Here is a 20,743-nt window from a genome sequence, read left to right as displayed (position 1 = left end):
ACAGCTCACTAAACATACAGAACTACATTATCTAGAGTTTATTGCAAAACCAGAAAAGAGACAGCAAACTTGAAGTCTGTCTTTCATTTCAGATTTGTATCGCTTGTCCAAGTTTCACTCGCTCACATACACACACACACACACGCAGCCTGTACACAGAAAGTTGCTAACACATTTGAGTTCCCACAGTCTCGCAAGAAACCTTAAAACATTTCAGTAAAAAGTTAAAATGAGGTCTTTTACCACAAGGACTATAAAATCCCCCCACCCGCCCCCCACTACCATCAAATTTCTAAGTTTCGGATTCTAAAAAGCATACATAAAAAGGAAGTTATTTCAGTAGCACAAAGACTACCTTAAACATAGCAAAGTACGTCTAAGGAGTTAATGCAACTGAAAAAAAAAAAAAAGACCTGCATCATACACAATCAGTGTTTTAATTAACACTGTTGATAAGCTCTAAATCTCTAGCTGGAGTAGATCATTGTTTGTTTCTGATTAACTTTTAATTCCCAAGTTACATAAAAAAAAAACAGTTGTAGCAATTCTTCTGAGCTGCTAGTTTCATGAGAAAAAGTCCCTTTCAAAATTTCAATAAATATACTGACATCTAAAGTTAGTTGAGGTTGTCATGCAAGACAAGTTACATAACCAAGACCAACTCAATCTTTATAATAAAGGCAACTTGCATTCAAAAATGAACTTTACCCTTACATTTTTATTCAAAGGGTAAACATGAATTAACCCAGCTGTTTACCTGAATTACAAAAGTAACATGATTCAATATGAAAATAAGAAACTGTCTACAAATCTCTGACAGTAATAAATTGCAATATACAATGCATACAGGAGTTATACAGAGCAACAAACTCTTGTACAAAACAAAAATACTTTAATACCTTTAAAATCCAATTTGTTTTTTTTAAAATCATTCATGAAAAAGATTTGAGTCAGAATTCACACCTCAATTAGTCTAGCTTCAGGTAGCTACATTACAGCTATTTAATATACAAAGAGATAAATCTCTCCACCAGTCATTAAAACTGTCTTTTTGTTAGAGTTTCACTGCTTCTGCGTCTCAGGTTCCCAGATCCAAAGTTGTCTTCAAATCATGAGAACTGAATTTGTTGAACACCGGAGATCTACAGAAAGAAAATGGAAGCTTACGTTCAGTGTAACCTTTTTTTTGAAATTGCATCACAGTTAGCAGCCTTGAGTTGTCAGAGCGTTGGAATGTCATGACAGCCACCAAAAGACTAAATCATTGATTTTTGTTTTTCAGAACAAGGCAGCTGAACTAGCGTTTGAATGTTAGCAGCAGAAGGGAGAACAGATGACGGGATACTGTACCTGTTGGTATGATGTTGTATAGACCATAACATTCTGCTGTTGGCCGTCTGTAGTTATTAAGCCTGCTGGCAACTGATTAGCTGAAAGAAAAAGCATTTAAAGAGAGTTAGACATGATCTGCAGGATACATGGAGCCCTGTTTGTAGCATCTGTCACTTAAATAACATTTAGTTGTGGTCCACTCTGGGACTACAGAGCAGTTCCTCTCAGGACAGCTACATACTACGCTGCGTTCAGTCATGCTTGTTTCTGAGTATTAAGTGTCAACGAGCTTATTTGCATTAGTACTTCAGAATCAAAATCCATTATCTGATTTTTCATCACTTAATCTGCACATATCTGAACGAGAAACCCGGAGAAAAAGTCATGCTTCTTTATAAAAATAGGGACCCGAACGTGGAAAAAGCATGAAAGGTGGCAGAGATGAACAGAGGCAGGCAATGACAAAAAAAAAAAAAGAAAAAAAAAAGAAAAAAAAAAAGAAAAAAAAAAGAAAAAAAAAAAAGAAAGAGGCACTGGCAGAGGTATTGACAGGAAGCCAAAGACCTGACATTATGCTACATGACTTCAGCATTCCTTTCAGGGTACCACACCAAAGCTCTGAATCTCACAGAGGAAAGACAAGGCCAATGAACTGAGTAAAAAGCAATTCTGACATTCGGGGAGAAAATTCAGGGAGTGATGCTCTAAGTTAAGCCGTGACAGTAACGCATATGGTAAGCTCTGTGACATTCAGAGTAAATACATGTTACAATTGTTAGTTGGAAGTAAAGCAGCAAAACTTCCAAGTTGTAAGTTACTATAGCATACCATTCTCCACTAGGAGACAAAAAACGGGACTTTTTGCTGTTCTGAATTATGGCTGTTACTATGTACAAATAAGATGCAAACCCCCAAAAAATCCAAAACCAGCATAATCCTAACAGCTTTAATATGAAAGCTGATGCTTGGTTTTGCTTAACATCGCTGTATTAGCTTTCAAACACTTAAGCTGCACATTAAGCGATGCATTAAGGTCAGAGTTAGGAACGGCTTGGGCAGGTCTAAAATTTTAACGCCCTTCAACACGTGTTCCACATCCAACACAGCCGGGTCAGAGACCCAGCATTAACCTGTGGTGAAGATCTAAGACCAAGAGCTCAGGGCTGTGCTGCAGTAGCACGGTTTTTACTACTGCTGCAGCAAGACCATCACCCTGAAGGGATCTACAGCTGCACCTCCATGGAGAGAATGCCTGCAGCACACGACACAATCAGCTACTTCAGAGACATATTTTTTCCTCCTCTTCTCTTCTCTGCTACTGCATCGTCTCCTTTGGCACCCTGCCAGGACTTAGTATTCTCTTCCAAAGCTGCTCTTTTCAAATCACAGCAGGTTAACGCTTATTTCATAGAGCACACTGAGGCTCCCAGGCCTGGGATATTTGAAAAAGGGGGTAGGAGCAGATCTTCAGCCTTCTGCCACTTAATGGGGACCGTATCAAATTTGTTAAGGGGTCAGAGCATCCACAGATGGAATGGGATTCCTTCTTTCTGGTTTACAGTTTCTGGTGGGCATTGTACTCAGGCCAAGCAGAGCATGGGCATCCCTGAGAAAAAACTTTCAGTGAACTCGCCTCTTGGCCCAAAAAAGGTACTGGATGCAGACACAATCAAAACATTCCAACTATTTTTCCCCTTCAACTCCTGAGCTGCAGTTTAAATGCATGAAGAGCAGACCAGAGTATATACAAGATACAGCTTTTAGAACAATATCTATACATTGGTTTGACAACCTTTCAAGCTGGACAGACCTCCAATAGCTGCAATCCAGGAACTACAAGCAACATACCCAAGGTAAATAAATTGGGTCTATAGTTTTGTTGGTACCCTACTACTTCTGAACCAAGAACTATTACATAAGTGAGTACAGATAAGAGTTTGCTATTTGCATTTCCTAATCTTTAATCGGGGAAAAAAAAAAAAAAAAAAAAAGGCAAGCTTTCTGCAAGTCCTCTGTAGTATTTAGGTTTAGATTCTTAAATTCCAGTCAGTTTTATGAACTTGTCTTCCAACCTAGGAGAGAGCATAAGAGTCTCTACTGTTTTGTATAGCTAAAGTCATCAACCTAGGAGCAAAGTGTTCTGTTTCAGAACCTGAGTAGGTCATCTCAGTCCTCAGGCTTTGAATGTTTGCTAGTTCTGTAGTATACCACTGATTTTAAAGAGAAGATTTATCAGGTACTTAAGTGAAAAAAATTAATCTCATCAGTAACTATGACAAGAGCCACACCGCTTAATTCCTGTACCACCTTGACATTTAAAAGTCAAGATGAAGGCTATGCAAGAATCCAGCACCAACAAAAGCAAAGCAGAGACCCAACAAGCATCAGGCCTTAATTCACAGCATAAGGAAGAAAAATTATAGCGAATGCATATGATGTTCCTTCCCCTATACTTTTTAGGTGCTAATCTGTTCGTTCTTTTGAATACATAAGTAATACTAATTGTTTTAGAATTCTGTGAAGATGATGTTCTCCTCTGGCTCTTTCTCAAAGACCAGCTCCTCAAGTCATCACATGATGTTTACTTTAGTTTTTCCCCAACAGTCTTGCAAGTAGAAGAAATGGAGCCTAAATGTGTAGCTATTTAAAAAAAATAAAAGATAAAATTCAAGTTTGCATCTTTTATTACAATATGTGTTTATGTGTAGAGAAAAATACTGTCCCTAATGTATATATTTAAAGATCTTCCAGAGTTGACATTACAGTCAGAATTCTAGTAATAGGTAAGTTCTACCGACTGGGAAGAATTTATCTTGGCACAGGGTATACTCCAGACATCTCAAATGAAAGCCTCAGGGGATGTAACACAAGCCGTCAGACCAGAATGTCTTCCTCAGTTAAGAGTTCTGATGTCTAAAGGAAATGCTATCTTTTGAAAAGCCATAGTAATAATGAAATCAATTAAGGAGTATTACTTACTAAATGCTTCCTCTGTGAGCTCCTCACTTAGACCATCTCCAGTTGTAACTGTTCCCCCAATTCCCTTTTCTCCTTTCATTGCCTGGTGAGAAGAAAAAAAGTGTTTGTATTAGAGTATTGTTGGTGTGAGATTGTTTCAAGGACCCAAGATCTCTATCCAAGGTCTGGAAGTTGAGCTGGAGTTTGAAATCCAAGACCTGCAAAACTATTGTACTTAAGACTGTGCATAGTATGAGAATACGTAAAGGGTGTTTTTCACCTTAGCCATACTCCTCAGAAACAAAAACTCTATAAAATTGAGTAGAAAAGGTTTTCAGCTGCTGCACAAAGTCAGAGATCTGCAGTAACCCAGGAGCAGTCAGCACATTTACAAGAAATCACAGAACCTCAGAACTACTGAGTGTGCAACATTTGCTTACCAACAATATGCAAGCGCCATCCTCATACAACTAAGGGTTGACATTTAAAACCAAGATATTGGATTTCTTTCCTCACAGCAAGGACTAGAGCCAGAAATGGTATCAGCACAGAAAGCCAAGGCTCCTAGTCATATGCATGCAGTTGTACAACTGTGAAGTTTGACGATCTATACTACTACATAAGAACACACAGAAAAATACTAAAGGTAAGAAATGTGTTCTCTGCAACTCTTTGATGGAGACTAAATGCATAAGCTTCAAAACAGCACGTCATACAGTACCCTGAAGAGGGAATGGGTGTTTAGAATTGATAGGAAAAAACATCCAAACCATTCACCTAGCTGAAAACCAATCCCAATGCTCTGCTACCACAGCATATACATCTGTAAAAAACAGACCTTTCAGAAGAGTAGAATAGACCTACTTCAGACTTCTCCAGAAGAACTGCAACTAGCTCGGCATCACTTGCATTTTTAATTAATGCACATGCCTGTGCCATCCAAAGTGCTGTAACTGCTATAGAGAAGTAGAAAAAGACAGCAGACGGCAGTGCTTCAGCTTTTAGATTTCACCTCCTGTTATTCAGTTAAACACCCTCTCACAATCCACCATAAAAAATGATCTTCTGGAAAAGGGAAGTTTAAAGTGCTATCAGCAAATTAAATATCACTAATGAGTCTTAGTGCCATTAATTGAAAAAACTTTGATTTCCAGAACGGACAAAGCCTGAAGAACATCGTTTTCTACAGTACTGTTAATTCAGACATCCCTGCTTCACTCATGCCAGTAAAACCAAACATATTTTCTTTCTTCTTCCCATGATTATTTTAACCCTGAACAATTTCTTCATTCAGGCTTATAAAGAAGGGAGGTCATTGGATAAAAATGCCTTTGGTTTGTTTGGTTAAATCTGGTATTCTGAGGTAGCAGAATACAAAGTAAAGAAGAAAATTTTCTTTGGTCTCCAAACAGCAAGAGGGGGGGAAAAAAGAACAAAAATCCCCAGCAGAAGCAACTTCTTTTTTAAAAAATACAAATTTCTGAAAGGAAAAAAATAAGTCACTTTCTGCTAGAGAAAGGATAAAGAAAAGTGCTTCGATCACATAACTATCAGGTATGAAGTATCAAAAGCAAACTAAGAAAAAAGTAAAGAAAAACAAACAGATTACAACACCACTGTAGCAGATAGCCTTCTGTGCGAATAATGATTCCAACATGAGAAAAAACTTTCTTTTGCATATCTGAAGCCCAGAAAAGCAATAGGCATTAGGCCAGATCCTCGGAGGATGCTGTCTAGTACAGTTTTATTGATTGAACCCAAAGATCGAATTAAGTATTCTTAACAGGCACCTTTAAAGAACAGAATGATTTACTACCAACAATATATTAGAGAAAAGTTATTCAGTTGAAAGCTCTAACTACTTTGAATCAGCAAGTCTAATCAAAATGCCTTTATTTTTTTTCCCCTCTTGATAGGTTCTAGAACATTTTAAAACATCACAGTAGTCCCAACTGGTCCCTGACAATAGCTGTGAGATACAAGTTAGCCATTACACAATTATGACGTGGAGCTAAGAATAAACACAATCAGGTCAAATAAATGAAGAAATACTGAAGTATATACCAACCTCTCTGAATTTTTGGAGGTATAACTTCAAAGGTTCAACATAGCTATCAAATCCCAAGGTAGACATGGCAAAGAGAATATCTTCTCCATTAATGGTCTTTCTTTTCTCTTGGTGACACCTCTCACTTGCTTCTGACGTTATAAAGCTGATGAATTCACTTACACACTCTTGCACACATTCTTTTGCATCCTTAGCAATCTAGGGAGAAAAAAAAGTATCACAAATTGATTCATCAAGACCAAAGAAAACTAAAAACACAAACCAGAACAAAACCTAAAAAAAGCACAACAGGTTGCAATAGATATTAAAGGAAGCATCCCAAAGCCTGATAATAACACCCATTTAGGCAACAACTGTATGAGGGAACCACTGGATGTCATCACTGCTCTGTGGAAGCACAGCTGCAACATGATTTTAACTGAAGTTTTACTATTTCAAGCAGAACAACCAAGTGCCAGGATCTCCCGAACTCATAATTGTGTTCTGTACAAGGTTTTATATATAGATGCATCTCAATATTGTGCCTGAATTTGCTTACCTACTACTTCTCTTTCAACCTGTTCATTACAATATCACAGCCCACTTTCACTTTCCTTTCAATAGACCCAGCAGCTCCAACCCCACTGTAGTACATTCCCACAAACCTGGCAATGACAAGTATTTTTATCCTGACCGGATTAAGGGACTAAAATATATGCCTAGCGGTGAGCTGCTCTAGTGCTTTAATATTCTGGTATAAATTTTGCAAATGAGAGTTCAACTGAAGAAACATATGCCCCTGGCAAGAATGAAATAAATTTGATTATGGTTTTCAGCTGGACAAAAGTAATTTACCTGATTTAAAATAACAGCAACGATTACTCACGATTACTTGGGAAGCTGACAGGAGCCAAATGAAGAATTATAATAATTAAGATTCTTATTCTTCACATGTTAAGAACCTGTTTGTATTTTCTTTTTTTATATGAAGCAGTAACAACATGTAGAATCTTCACTAGTTCCTCTGATATTTTCAGAGGAATAGAGCCAGATTTTCAGAAGTACTCATCAGCCAACAGCTTCCCTTGCAGCTTTTCACAAAGACCTCCCTGATTTTTCAAGATAGCTCATCAACCCATATGCTAAATCCTTGAGAAAAATCTCATCTTGATTGCTAAAATTCATGACAATATGGACCAGTGAAGAAATTTTCACAGAAAAGATATAAATGTAACACCCAGATCTCCAGAAAGCCCTAAACACTATGAAGTACAAGCAGATGCAAGAAAATTTTGCCTTCTATTTAAAGGGATCTCAAAAAAAAAAAAAAAAAAGGCAGCCTTAGCTAGAAAAAAAAGTTAGTTGGGCAAAATGTAATACTGGAACACAATAGACAAATGGCAAGTAATAGGAGTCCTGCAAAGTTTTAAGATCAACTGGTAGAATATTCAAACAATTATAACTAGTCTCAGCTTAAAATTGATTTAGAAGGTCTGTTCTTAGAAGAAAGAAATAAAAGAAGCCTCTCAATATCTGGCTTTACTTGCTACATGATATAAGGCAGGCTTCTTAGGTAATTTTGGCATTTGGATATGTAAAAATTCAGGCAACGGAAGACTAACCATTCGCTTTCTTTCAGGATGGGAAATAGATTTTTATTTCCCCTACTATATTTCACTTATTCCAAATTTTAAACAACTCAATCAAAGCACAAGATTAAATTTCATAGGAGAGAATTACATAGAAAATGTTCTTGCCAACATGAGATTTTCACCAAGTCTGCCTTGTTATGACAATTTCAGAGAACACAACTTTGAAAAAAAACACCCTTGAAAGCCCTATGAAGAGCACTCTCAAGAGCTGAGGCTCCTGTAATTATGGAAATTATAAAAAGCTTTAAGAACCCTAAGAAAAGTGGACAGATTTTATTTATTTTGAAGGCTTTCCTCCAATAAACCAGGATCATTTGGAAATGTTGTTCTACCAACTTAAGTTCACTCAGAGGAAGGAGTAAAACTCATTAACACACTTTCTTTACCAGATAAGAACATTACCTTTCCTGTTTGGGGTATAGCGTTTTTCATTATCCTTGCAACATTTGCAATTGGAAGATAGATATCTTGTTCTCTAAAACTCTCTTTTGACCCATTTGTATCTTCATGATCATTCATGCTGTCCTCTGTGTCTAATGAAGTAAAGAAAAGTTAGCAGAAATTGTATTTGATAGACAACAGGCAATAATTAATCAAGTTTAAAATATTACACTGAAAGATTAATCATTTTTGAAAGACTAGTGTGTTAACATCGTAGAAATAACCGCAAAAAGCAACAGATGTAACATCAGGGTATCTTTATGGGTGTTCAATATCATATTTATCTCACTATGCACAGAAATTTATGTGGCTGCTGAAAACCAAGCATTCTTAATGTCACGTCAAAATAAAAATTCTTTCCTAAAACAACGAGTTGTGTTTTTCTTGTTTGTTTTGTCATCACCCCCAAGGACACTGTATCAACACTGATAAGTCTAAAATCCACCTTCAGACTGCAGGAAAAATGCGTTATACAATGAGGCATTATGAATACAAACAATTGCAAATTCTTAGGTTGAGAACTGACAGCAGAGAACTGTACAAGAGGTGGAAGGAAACTGTATACAGAGAGAACCAGTAGTATTTACTGGTACATTTCTTACCATCATGAGGCTGTATCACATAGTGACTGCCACCAATGTAATCTCCAGCAATTCCTAACTGAGAAGCATCCGTCGTGGAGCTATCACCGTCCATCTAAAACCAGAAGAAGCAATGCTTTCAGGTATGTTTGCTGTGCCGGAAGTGCAGCTATTGCTGAAAAACAGCACTTTAAGAAGCTTATGAGACCATTTTTTACAGAGCGTTAAGTATTTGGCCATTTGAGAACAGCACACTCGTTGGTGCCGAGCTTTACTCATTGTTTTGGTTTTGATCAGTTCTTCAGATGCAACATACTAAAGAATTATTGCAGCTATTTCTCTCATTCATACAAAAATGAGAAGTTAAAGGAACTTAACTAAAGGAGAGGTAGGTTCATACATTCCATTAAAACAAAGGTTAGCACTTCCTAGTAACTTTTTTTTTTTTTTGGACAAACTATTGCCCGTTCCCAGATCAGGTATCAGGGCCAAGCACCTATGAAGATGAAAATGCAAAACCACAGGCAAGCAGACTAAACTGCAAGACCGTGCTAACAAGTGAAGCGCTTAAAAGTAGTTTTGCTCCCCTTATCTTGCAAAGTAACAACAAAAAGTGGAGTTTCATTATTTTTTCAGTAGTAAGGCCACCTAAGATTACTCATACAGTAGTACAAGATGCTTTTGACATTATTCTTCAAGTCCCAGCTGAATTTCAGCTGTGACTCTGAAGTCTGCAGAACACAACGTCACAGGCAAATTGTTAGCTGCTTCTGACAGTGAAAATAATGAAACTGCTTTGTGAAATCTCCGCAGAAATTCAGCTGAAGGCACAGGCCATGCACCACAAATACAGATAACAGCCTTGTGTGGTTGCCATGACAGGCTGACCAGAACAGGTCAAGGCATCTGTTTCCCTGAATAGCTCTCGAAACCTAACCCCAGCTCACCAAATGCTTTACCTACAGTTCTTCTACAAAAGTGCACACTTTGCTTTCCATTGCCCAAGCAGCTTTTCTCAAGTTGACAAACTTTTCCTAGCCAGACCTCAGGACCAGCTCTGCATCCTCATCCTTCCTGAGGCATCAGTCACTCCCGCGTGTCTTCTGAGTCATGTTTGCCTTTGCTTTCCCTGCTTCTGTCCTGCCTCACTCCTCTGGGCATCCTTCTTTGCTCCTCTCACAACGTTCCTACATGGTAGCCAACAAGAACTCTTCTTCAGGCTTTAGAGACTGGGTTGAAGTTCAGTAGGTGATTTAAATGCTAGGAGGAGGGATGCCAAAAGAGCTGCACTCCCCTCCTTGCTGCCTTTGTCCCAGGAGGCACCGACCACATTTCAGCCAGAGGAGTCCAAGAGATGTGCCTGCCCTTCCCATCCTTCTATCCCAGTTATTTGTTGGTAAGTACCAAAATTTGGGAATAAATTTACTTTGTAAATGAGTAAGGTATCTCACAGTACTGCTCTGAAGCCTGCTATTTCACCAGAGACTTTGAACACATTGCACTTCCTTCTCCCGTGGAGGCAAAAAAATGCAAAGATATCTCCTACCTCCCCTAAAAGCTTGTATCCCTTTAGTAAGGGCTTTCCACAAGTAAGCAGCAATCCAGCACATCACTGCCTGTTGCATCCACATTTTGTCACAGGACACAACGCTCATATATACAACAGCAAATGCTTCTGCCCAGGCAACCAGTTACCACATCACATTTGCTTTTCTAGAGGAATAATGAAATTTCTCAAAATCAGGTGCTCAGTAGAAAGCTCAGACCAATATAAAACTGTGGCAGACAACGGTTCTACTTTCAAAGGGGTTATTTTAATGGTGCCAAGTACAAGTTGGAATTTGAGTCTCTTAAAACTTGAGCAATCTTGGCTTTTTTCCAGTTGCAGATGTCTTGAAAATTAGCGTATTAAAAAATAAACTTTTCCAGAGCATTTAGCTCCCATATTTCCCAGATATCAGGCCTTTGTGGTTTGTTTTTAAATACTTAAGATTGTAATGATGCTACTTTTGGAGAGGGGAAACAATTCAAAAAATTATGGATGGAGAAGGGGCTCCCAGCACATGCAGATCTCTTTCAACATTGGCTCACAGATTCAAAGATATATTTGAGTGCGTTTACAGACACCTTTGCTCCAGATTTTCTTGGCTGTGGACAACATTTGACAAGTCTGCTAACACTCTGTTGTTCACCTGCTCCTAGACAGTCAGCTCTGCCATCCCCACTCGGTACCCCGTGCCATCCCCGTGCTCCTCCTGCCACAGCCGTTCCCGCTGGCCCCACCACCACGCGCAGCCCCGCGAGATGCAGGTACCTTGCCTGTCCTTAGGGAACCACCTCTGTCCCAACAGGGAGCGGTGGAAAGGGAAGGATTTTATTGTCGCCGAGCCCCTGCAGCTCACTTGCCTCCATTTGCCTGAAAGTGGGGGGGAGGCAAACTTGTGCTATTTTTGCACCTACCAGAAACATGAGTAATTCAGCCTGTCTCAAATCTGAACTTTGCCTGTGGCCACAAGGGCTGGGTTTTTGCTTTCAAACTTTGAAGCAGCATCCGGTGCCACGCTTGGCCACAGATGCGCAAGTAACCCGAGTGCTGCACGCATTCACGGCAATGGTGCCACCGCTGGAGGTGGCCTCCGCGCTGTTTCAAGTAAAAACTCTTCTACCTCTTCTTCACTGTACTGAATGCTGCACACATGCACCTGCTGCTTTTTTAAAGGCACTTCTGGTCATTTTTGATGGGCATTTGTAAAATGTTTTTGCCTCTCACACAGCAGCTCTGTCCAAAGGAAGGGCAGCACTTTAGCTTTCCGCGTGCCAACTGCCATGCCAATTCACTCTGTCTGCATGCTGCAGGCTCTTTGCTTAACGTTGATTTTCAGTTTTCCAAAGGGTCTAGACTTTGCTTACTCAGCTCACTGTAATGACAATGCAAGGCTATTGCAATCCTGAGCATCAAGAACACGAAAACTGACATCACCCTTCCTTAAAACAGTCGTGTCACTTTTCCTTCCTCAATCTGAAGTGAGTGATTACGTTCTGCAGTCGGCTATATCCCAAAAGCTGCTTCCAAAATTAATTTCGGATTTTCTGGTAGTCTTGTTCTCAGTTTCATCTCTGAATTTAACTCCAAATTGTGGACTCCACAAACTTTGAGTTTATTCATCCCCAGCTCTATTTTAAATGCCTTGAGGTTCCCCTCCACCCCCGTCTCTTTCTTTTTTTGCTGTTCTATAAACCATATCTTGTGAAATGTTTCCTTCTTCTGACTGCAATATTCTTCAAATTTCTGCAGTGATGTGACAATTCACTTGTGTCTGCTCACCCATTCTGCAGGCACTTGCATTTTGTGCGTTATCCTTAGCGTCTAGCACTATGTAAACACTAAAACATCTCCATACGTACCCATCTGAAGCTTTACTGCCAAGCCCCTGTAACATTAAGGAACCAACACGCTTTCATTAGCCCCACTGGCCTTCAAAAGACAATTCCTGTTTGAGTCTCTTCTAAAAGCCTCCTGCATCTCTTGGCAGCTTTGACCTCATTAGATTAATGCATTCTCCAGGTTCCATATTTACTTTTATTCTTTTCTGTGTCCACATTTCCATTTCTACTTATAATATGTGTGTCATCTGATAATTAGCAAGAATCTTCTGAGGGGAAGCTTATCAACATTACTAATCAAAACCAGCAATTAGATCAGCAAAACTGAAAGGAAAAGGCTCGCAAAAGAAAAAGGCAGATCTGTCTCCGATAAAGCAAACAGGCATTGACAGCCTACTATATACTGAAATTACTTCTGTGGGTATTACCGTAAGAAAGGTTTTTAGCTGCCAGGACAACCTTGGGGCAGCAGAGTATGGGCAGCATAACACCCTTCTGTGTAACACTTGGCAGGGCCAGGTGCTAATCCAGGATCATGGGACAATTTGGCTGGATCACGGGGGAAATTATGGCTGGAAGGGGCTCAGGAGGTCTCCAGCCCAACCCCCTGCTTGAAGCAGGGTCAGCTCTGAGCTCAGAGCGGGTTGCTCAGGGCTTCGTCCAGTTGTGTCTCAAAGACCACCATGGATGGAGAGGGCCCAACTGCCCCAGGAGCCTGCTCCATTGCTGGGCTGGCTTCATGGTGAAAAGTTTTGGGCCCCTCACTACAAGAAGGACATTGAGGCCCTGGAGCATGTCCAGAGAAGGGCTACGAAGCTGGTGAAGGGCCTGGAACACAAGTCCTGTGAGGAGCGGCTGGGGGAACTGGGATTGGTTAGTCTGGAGGAGAGGAGGCTCAGGGCAGACCTTATTGCTCTCTGCAGGTACCTGAAAGGAAGGTGTGGGGAGCTGGGGGTCAGCCTCTTCTCACAGGTAACTAGTGATAGGACTAGAGGGAATGGCCTCAAGTTGCGCCAGGGGAAGTTCAGGTTGGAAATGAGGAGACATTTCTTCTCGGAAAGAGCAGTCAGGCATTGGGACGGGTTGCCCAGGGAGGTGGTGGAGTCACCGTCCCTGGGGGTGTTCAAGGGAAGGTTGGACGTGGTGCTTGGGGACATGGTTTAGTGGGTGATAGTGGTAGTAGGGGGATGGTTGATCTTGAAGGTCTTTTCGAACTTTAATGATTCTATGAAAAGGAGCAGCATTTCTACACATTACTCCAACCCCAGCAAGTTCTGTGGGAGAACTGCAGTCAGATTTCATTTTGTTTTTTAGTTCAATGCTAGATCACGGTATTTGAATTTAGCAACTGCACTTAATATATCGTACAGTCACCCTACAAATAACTCTTTGAGTTCAGAGTTTGACACAAACATGACCTTGCCTAAAAACGTGGCCACTTCTATCTTACTTCATATGAACACACAGTTGTTTGTTCAGGTATTACAGTTTAAACTTCAGATGATCAAAACTCAAGCAGTCACTTAAATCACCATATATTTAACACTGAATGTCAGCACAGAATCCGTAATACATACAGCACAATCCAACCCTGAGAAAATACTGCTCTAAATACGTTTCCAATTAATTTCCCTCAAAGCAAACAAAAAAAAAACAGCACAACCTTCCAGTGTCACTATAGCTGCTCTGAAAATGCAATACAACGTAGCATGGAAACAACATGCTGCCTGCTGTAACTGAAGTTCCTAGGAGACTAAAAAAAACCAGCAATTCTTAAGCTGGCAGGCTTAGTAGGAAAAGAGTGACTTCTTTGGATGGAAGTAGCTGTTAAATTTCATAAACAGACAGAGTCCTGGAAGATATAATCCTAAAATTCATGTTCAGAAAGGGGCCGGGTGGGTGGGTAATCTCAGAGCAGCCTTTATACCTGCTACAACTTTCTTAAAAACACTATTTGCAGATTATATATCTCGTTTGTACGGTGGCAGTTTTGGCATGCAGAAATTGCAATGTTTTTTAATACAAGGTGGTGTCTCCTGCATCTGTGTGGCCACCGAATCACATGAGGAAGGAGGGCTCCCAACACATTGTTTAGTAGCAGGCACTACACTAAACTGCAATTTTGTAAACTAAACTGCACATTTGTGAAACGCACTTCCATTTTGTAGATCATCCTTCGCCTCCAGTACAAGGAAATTAATGAAGCTTCTCCATACATACACATACTGACTGAAACAAGACCAAGAACCAAGGATGTCAGAAGTGACAACATGTCAGTTTTAAAAATCATGGAATTGTAGAATCATTTAGGTTGGAAAAGACCCTTAAGATCCTCAAGTCCAACCATCCACCTAATGACTCAGCCCACTGCTAAGCCAAGTCCCTGAGCACCACATCCACACGCCTCTTAAATACCTCCAGGGATGGGGACTCCACCTGGGCAGCCTGTTCAATGCCTGACCACCCTTTCCGTGAATAAATTCTTCCTGATAGCTGACCTAAACCTCTCCTGGTGCGACTTGAGACTGTTTCTATGTTGGGAAAAAGCATCTGAACACAGAAGCAGCACAAAGTTGATTTTTTTTCATGACACTGTTATCTCTAATAGAGAAGACCAAGAAGATACAAATGAACAGATCCAGGAAAAGTAACCCCAGAAATATTTTGAAAGAGAAACACTCCAGATCAAGGGCATCAAGGAAAACTCAATGATAAGCTGCAAGTGAGTGCACATACAGGTTTACTCTGCCATCTGGTAGAAAGTTTTCTGGGGGATGCTTAAAAAATATGCTTCTGTCAGCTGCTGACAACTCAGACTGTTCCCAGAATATATCTACACTGAATGAATAAAACCTCACTACCTTAAAGGAAATCTTGCATCCTGCTTAATCTTAAAAGCTCTCTTAAGAGAGTGGTATCTGTGGCTCAGCCAAATGGTAACTAGGTGAGAACACAAGCCCAGAACCGCTAGCCCTGAGGAGAGGATGGGTCTTAGACTTACACGAGCATAAAAGGCAAAAACAGAATAAAAGATACAAAGATCTTGCCTTCAGAATTACCTGACAGCAGTTTGTGAAACTGGTCTCTCAAGGGAAACCATGTCTGTCTCGTCTTCTAAGCACTTAATGAGGTATTCATGCACACCACCACTCTCCCAAATTTGCTGTCCCACAAGAGGAACAGCAGAAAATTGTATGTAATGAACCGAAGCACTTGGAACTTGCCATGTGGCTGTCCCTGCCATGGAAGCAGGACAGAAATGGTAACTAAAGCAATAGGTACTAACTACTTCAGCTGTTGTAGATTTGTTTTGCCACAACCCCTTATCACAGGAAATGCAAGCCTGAAAACCTGTACATAACATCCAACAGAGACCATGAGGTTTTACTTGGCTTTCTGTACCTTCATTTGCTGCTCCTACATCGAAATACTGGAAGACTTTTTAAAATTGAAAATACAACATTAATTCCCTTTGATATTCAGTGACTTCTGGAGAATTTGATTTTCCACTGAATTCTCACCTGGCAGCGAAGCACTGTCTCCTACAGCAGAAAACACTGACTGGGAAATGCAGTCGCGGGCACAGGGCATCATTCCAGCAGATCCACAGAAACGTAAAGATAAAACCCCTTGGCACGTGCCCGGAACACAAACAGAAGCCGTGCTGTCTCTCTCAATCTCAGGCTCCTCTAATCTCTCGCAGTGTTCTCCCCACCAGCACAACAGCCTCAGGAGTGGCAGATTGATGCCGAGAGGACCCGACAGCTTCACTAACACTTGTTAGCCTGCACTGAGCTCCTTCCCCTGGACCGCAGGGAGGAATCCTCCCCCTTATGAAATCCAAGCAGGGCCTCTCCACCCTTCCACCTTCCCCCACACATCAGCACTATCTGATGACGCCAGACACATTTATGGCCCATCTTACCAGCCCTAATGTCACAGGCCATGAATTCCCTTCGCCCTCACCCTGCAGCGTGGATCCAGCTGTGCTCTAGAAAGCGGTGACTCCTACGCACGCTGAGGAGCTGCTCAGACACACCGTTAGCTGCAATATATACAGGTGGACTAACAATGCATACATTTTTACATCAAGTGTGAGTGGATCGGTGATACGGAGAAGCTGTCTCACCGTCCATGACTTCATTTCAGGCAGTAAGAGAGAAGAGAGAGAAGCTGGAGACAACCTGAGATGAACAAGGGAATTTAGGTGGCTTTGTTTTTTTTGCAGAAGCCAAAGCAGGGCAGCAGTGATGAAGAAACACAGCCCCAGCTCCCTCCTGCTGCAGCACTGACTGTAAGGGCCCTGTAATGTTTCCATATTAAGTTTTTAGTGCTTTCCTAACATCTCTGGTGAAAGACTAAGCTCATCTGTTTACTAAAACAGCAATCCATAAATCCTTTTTCTTTTAGAAATTTGCTAACATTTGTAAGTTGACTATGTTTTTTCCATCACTGTGGTATTATCTCAAGTAAGTTGTCAAGAACAATTTATTCCTCTCACGCAACAGGGCAAGAGTTTCACAAAGCTATTTCAGGACAGGCCATTATTTTCAGGCAAAATCATCGAAACTGTTGACACTTCAATTTATTCTATCAATGTTATTTATAAATGTTGATCAGCATGTGTGTACAGTGGCATATTTTGCACTTTTTCTGAGCATCCTGCCACTAAAATATTAATTCCCAAATACATTTCTCTAAAGTACTATTGCAAAAAAGTCAACTGAAAAGTGGCTTACAAGTGTTCCCCCCACTTTTTTTTTTAAATTTTGATAAAAGAAGATGCAACTTCAGAACAGTTTAATAGTGTTTCATGTTTCCTCTCTTCACGGTATCTTGGACTGCCTTCTTTTTCCTCTCAAATTCTGTACGCTGCCTCCCTCCCTTCATGTAATTATTACCACAAATAAGAGGTTCTGTATTGAACTTTGAACTGCTGTAATTGTCAAATATTAAAGCCTAAAGAGTAATATCCAGTCTTCTTGGCTTCTTTCAAATGTAACTTCATGGCTATAAATGCCAACAGCCAAGACCATATATAATCACCTGCACAATGCAGAGTACAAGGAACTCATGCAGACCTCATAAATAATGATTCAGATTAAACCATCTTGGATCTCCCAGAGAATTACAAATGGATCTCTCCTTTACATTGAGCTGTCATGCCATAGGCCACAAAAGGAAATTAAAAAAAAAAGTAATCACTAAGTTCGCTGTTTAAAAACGCTGTGCTAATGATTAAGCATTTCTCCATTCCTGCAAGCCAATTAAAGCCAGATTCTGAATAATGCCCTAAGCAGATCCTTCCATTTTGCCGCTATTGCCTGGGCTCCTTTTGAGAAAGCGGCGATGTTTTTTTGTTGTTGTTTTTAAGTTAACAATAACGTCTATCCAAATCAAATAATGTATCGGCAAGATAGGCAAGGGCTGAAATCCACATTTTCACTTCCCTGCCTAAGTTGAAAAGTTCAGGCCATTGACAGCAATTATTTTGCCCCCACAAAACCAATCCAAGCCCACTAGATAACTTTTACGTGACAACTCTTTACAAAGCCAAATCTTTTTGGCTAAGTCTCAACAGAACTGGTAAAGCTAGAATTTGACTGATTTTGTGTTCTTGCAGTATTACACTTCCAATGGGACCTGCAATACGTTTCTTTCATCTTGTGCATCCTAATAGCTGCAGAAATATTACTAGAACACGTGGTTGTTTTCCTTTCCAATGTGATTGCCTGTGAATAACCTACACGGTGTTCTTCCTTTCGGGATCACTGACTACAGTTTCTGGACGGAGCAGCGGCTGGCACACGGAAGCATGCCTGGGAACCAGGGGAGTCTCTCGCTCGCACAACGCACGCCGGCTTCGCAGACAGACATCCAGGAGGGACCAGCTGCCCATCTCTCCCACCTGCCACCCGTGTTACTGGTTAACCCGCCGGTGTCGCTGGGGTTCGCCAGCCCGGCGAGCTGATCGATCTCACATCCTGACCTGCAACAGCACCCGGCGTTGGGGCAGGAGAACGAAATGGCCCTACCCAAACCTCCAGCGCTCCCCACCACCCCCCTGCGCCCTCCGTGCCCCACACACCCGCTCGCCGGGTGCCTCTCACCCCTTGCTTTCGGCCCGAAGGGCGCCCCGCGCTCCCCGTTATCCGGCAGCCACTTCATCGTGGCTCCCCACGCCGCGGGGAGCCGGGGCCCCGCCGCACCCCGGGGCCTCTCCCCGCACCTAACGCCCTTCGGGGGAGCCTCGGCGGCGGCCACAACGGCGCCGGCCCCAGGCCCAGCACCGGGCGGCCGTGGGCGTGGTGGCGGGGCCCGCCAGAAGCGCGGCGGGGCCGCGGCCCCCCGCACCGGGGCGAGGGGAGGGGAAGGGAGCGGAGCGGGCACGGCGGGGCCGCCACAAAGCCGCCCCCCGCCGCGCAGGGGGGCCCCGGGGCAGCCCGGCCCGCGGCGGGCACGGCCGCGGGGCAACCGCGCTCCCGTCCCCGCCTCCTCCTTCTCCTCGGCCACAAAATGGAGCCGGGAGGGGGGGGGGCGCCTCCCGCAGACGGAGGGGGCACCGGCGGGGGCGGCCGTGCCGAGCCCCCCCCCTCCCCACCGCCTTCTCCTCCTCCTCCTCCTCCTGCTGCTCCCCGCCCGCCTCGCTTCGCCTCCCCGCTCGGCTCGGCTCGGCTCCGCTCGGCTCGGCTCCCCGGCGGCGCTCCCCCCGCTCCCCGCGGCCGGCACAAAGCGGCGAGCGGCCGGGCCCCGGGGCTGCTCGCCCCCCACTTCCTGGTCCCCGCGGCGGCGGCGCGGCGGCGGCGCCGGGGCCCGGGGAGGGAGACGGACATTTCATTCGAGCCTGCAGTGGAACCGGTTACCAATCATTGGCCGGAGCCAGGCACAAACCTCCAGTGCGGCCCTGGTTGGCTCCCTCCGCAAATCGGCTGTTTGGTTGGACAGAAAATGGCTGCGAAGGAACCAGTCCCAGCGCGGAGCCCCGCTTCCCGCAGCCGGCCTGCCCTCCCTCCGCGCCGCCTCCCCGCCACGCGCGCCGGCTCTTCCCCTCAGCGCGCTGCCTCCCGCCGGCACGGCTCGGCTCGGCCCGGCCCTGCCCTGCCCGCCTCCTGGTGCCCGGCCCGGGCAGCCTGGGACGCCCCCCCCCAGAGCTGGGGAGAGGGGCCATGCTCGCCCCGCACCGCCGCCTTCCTCCCCGCTCGCCTCGGTGTCGGGGCGCTGCTTGCTTACGAGCGTCCTCGCACCCTCTCTTGGCCTCGATCAGGGCTGCCCCACACCTGCGCCCGGCTTCGTTAGTTGTGGGGGAACTATATTACGTGCCCCCAGCGGCTTTGCTGCTGCCTCGGCCTCTTGCAGGCTGAGGAGGAAGAGGCTGAGGAAGGCGAGGGCGTTGAGGGAGGAGGGGTGCCCACCGCACCTCGGCCCCAAACGTTTTTTGGAACAAAACCTTAGTGAGAGGCGCTGCGAGTCTGTCCTGCCCCTTCTCTCTACAGAAATAAAATCCCGCTGCAGACCTGAAAGCGTTATTCCCTCCCCCCCAATGACACAGGGCCTAAAGGGCCTGGTTTCCTTCCACTTTCAGGCTTTGTTACTGTTCTTAAAATATATGGCCTGCTCGGTGAAGATGATCGTTGGGCTGGCTTCTCCACTGAGGTTTATAAACCTCTCTTAGGAAGCATTTATATGAAACACTTCATAATCCACCGATCACTAGGATTGGAGAGAGTGATTTTTTTGTAGGTGAAGGCAGCCAAAGACATTCCTCACACCGGCCGTCAACGTGTGCCTATTTGTGATCTCCACAGTAGAGGTAACGAGAATGAGTTTGTTTCATACAGGTTTTAATAACCTGTAGTAATTCTTCATTATTTGGGAGTCTTAAATATTCTACTAAAGTGTAGTAAAGAAACTTGTGTTTTACAATGGCCTTTGTTAGCGTTCTTTACCAAGTTAATACCTGATACACAAATACATTCCTCTCCAAATTTTCTTCTGGCGTTTGGATTTAAACAAAGCAAAACCCAATAAACCTTATAAATTGCCCCTTGTTTCCACTTAGGAATGTTAGTTTCTTATATTTCAATATATCAGAAAGATTCATATTCACTCAAAATGTCCGTGGACTGTGTTCCAAGTTTAAAAGGAAACATCAAATGAGACAACTTTTGCATGGCCTCAGGTTTTTACATCAAATGCTATATGCGGCTTCGTTCTGCCTCCTGGGTACTGTGAGAAGTAATTAGTTATTTTTTTTTAAAATACCTGGAAGATGTAAAGTAATAAAAGAACATTTGCTAACTTTGGGGCCTTAGGGAAGGCATTTCCCCTTTATCTATTTTATAGCTTGT

The 20,743-nt window shown here is 43.0% G+C and overlaps 1 protein-coding gene across 6 annotated transcripts; it reads right to left on the bottom strand.

Moving 5' to 3' along the window:
* Positions 1 to 425: 425 nt before the first annotated feature.
* Positions 426 to 19,945, bottom strand: NFYB (nuclear transcription factor Y subunit beta). 6 transcript variants are annotated; one of them, XM_080558183.1, is made up of 7 exons: positions 19,626 to 19,945; positions 9,033 to 9,126; positions 8,392 to 8,522; positions 6,359 to 6,556; positions 4,312 to 4,393; positions 1,351 to 1,430; positions 426 to 1,142 (listed from the first exon to the last, which is right to left on the bottom strand). In XM_080558183.1, the coding sequence occupies exons 2-7, from the start codon at positions 9,124 to 9,126 to the stop codon at positions 1,110 to 1,112; spliced, it is 618 nt and encodes a 205-aa protein (XP_080414309.1). In that variant the 5' UTR covers positions 19,626 to 19,945; the 3' UTR covers positions 426 to 1,109. The 6 variants fall into 6 exon arrangements, with proteins under 6 accessions (XP_080414309.1, XP_080414305.1, XP_080414308.1 ...); XM_080558179.1 differs by lacking the exon at positions 19,626 to 19,945 and adding an exon at positions 19,287 to 19,442; XM_080558182.1 differs by lacking the exon at positions 19,626 to 19,945 and adding an exon at positions 19,259 to 19,396.
* Between the last annotated feature and the right edge of the window lie 798 nt (positions 19,946 to 20,743).

The sequence above is a fragment of the Anser brachyrhynchus genome (assembly GCF_964034855.1).
Source record: "Anser brachyrhynchus genome assembly, chromosome: 1".
Taxonomy (NCBI): Eukaryota; Metazoa; Chordata; class Aves; order Anseriformes; family Anatidae; genus Anser; species Anser brachyrhynchus.
This window is presented reverse-complemented; position numbering and strand designations above follow the sequence as displayed.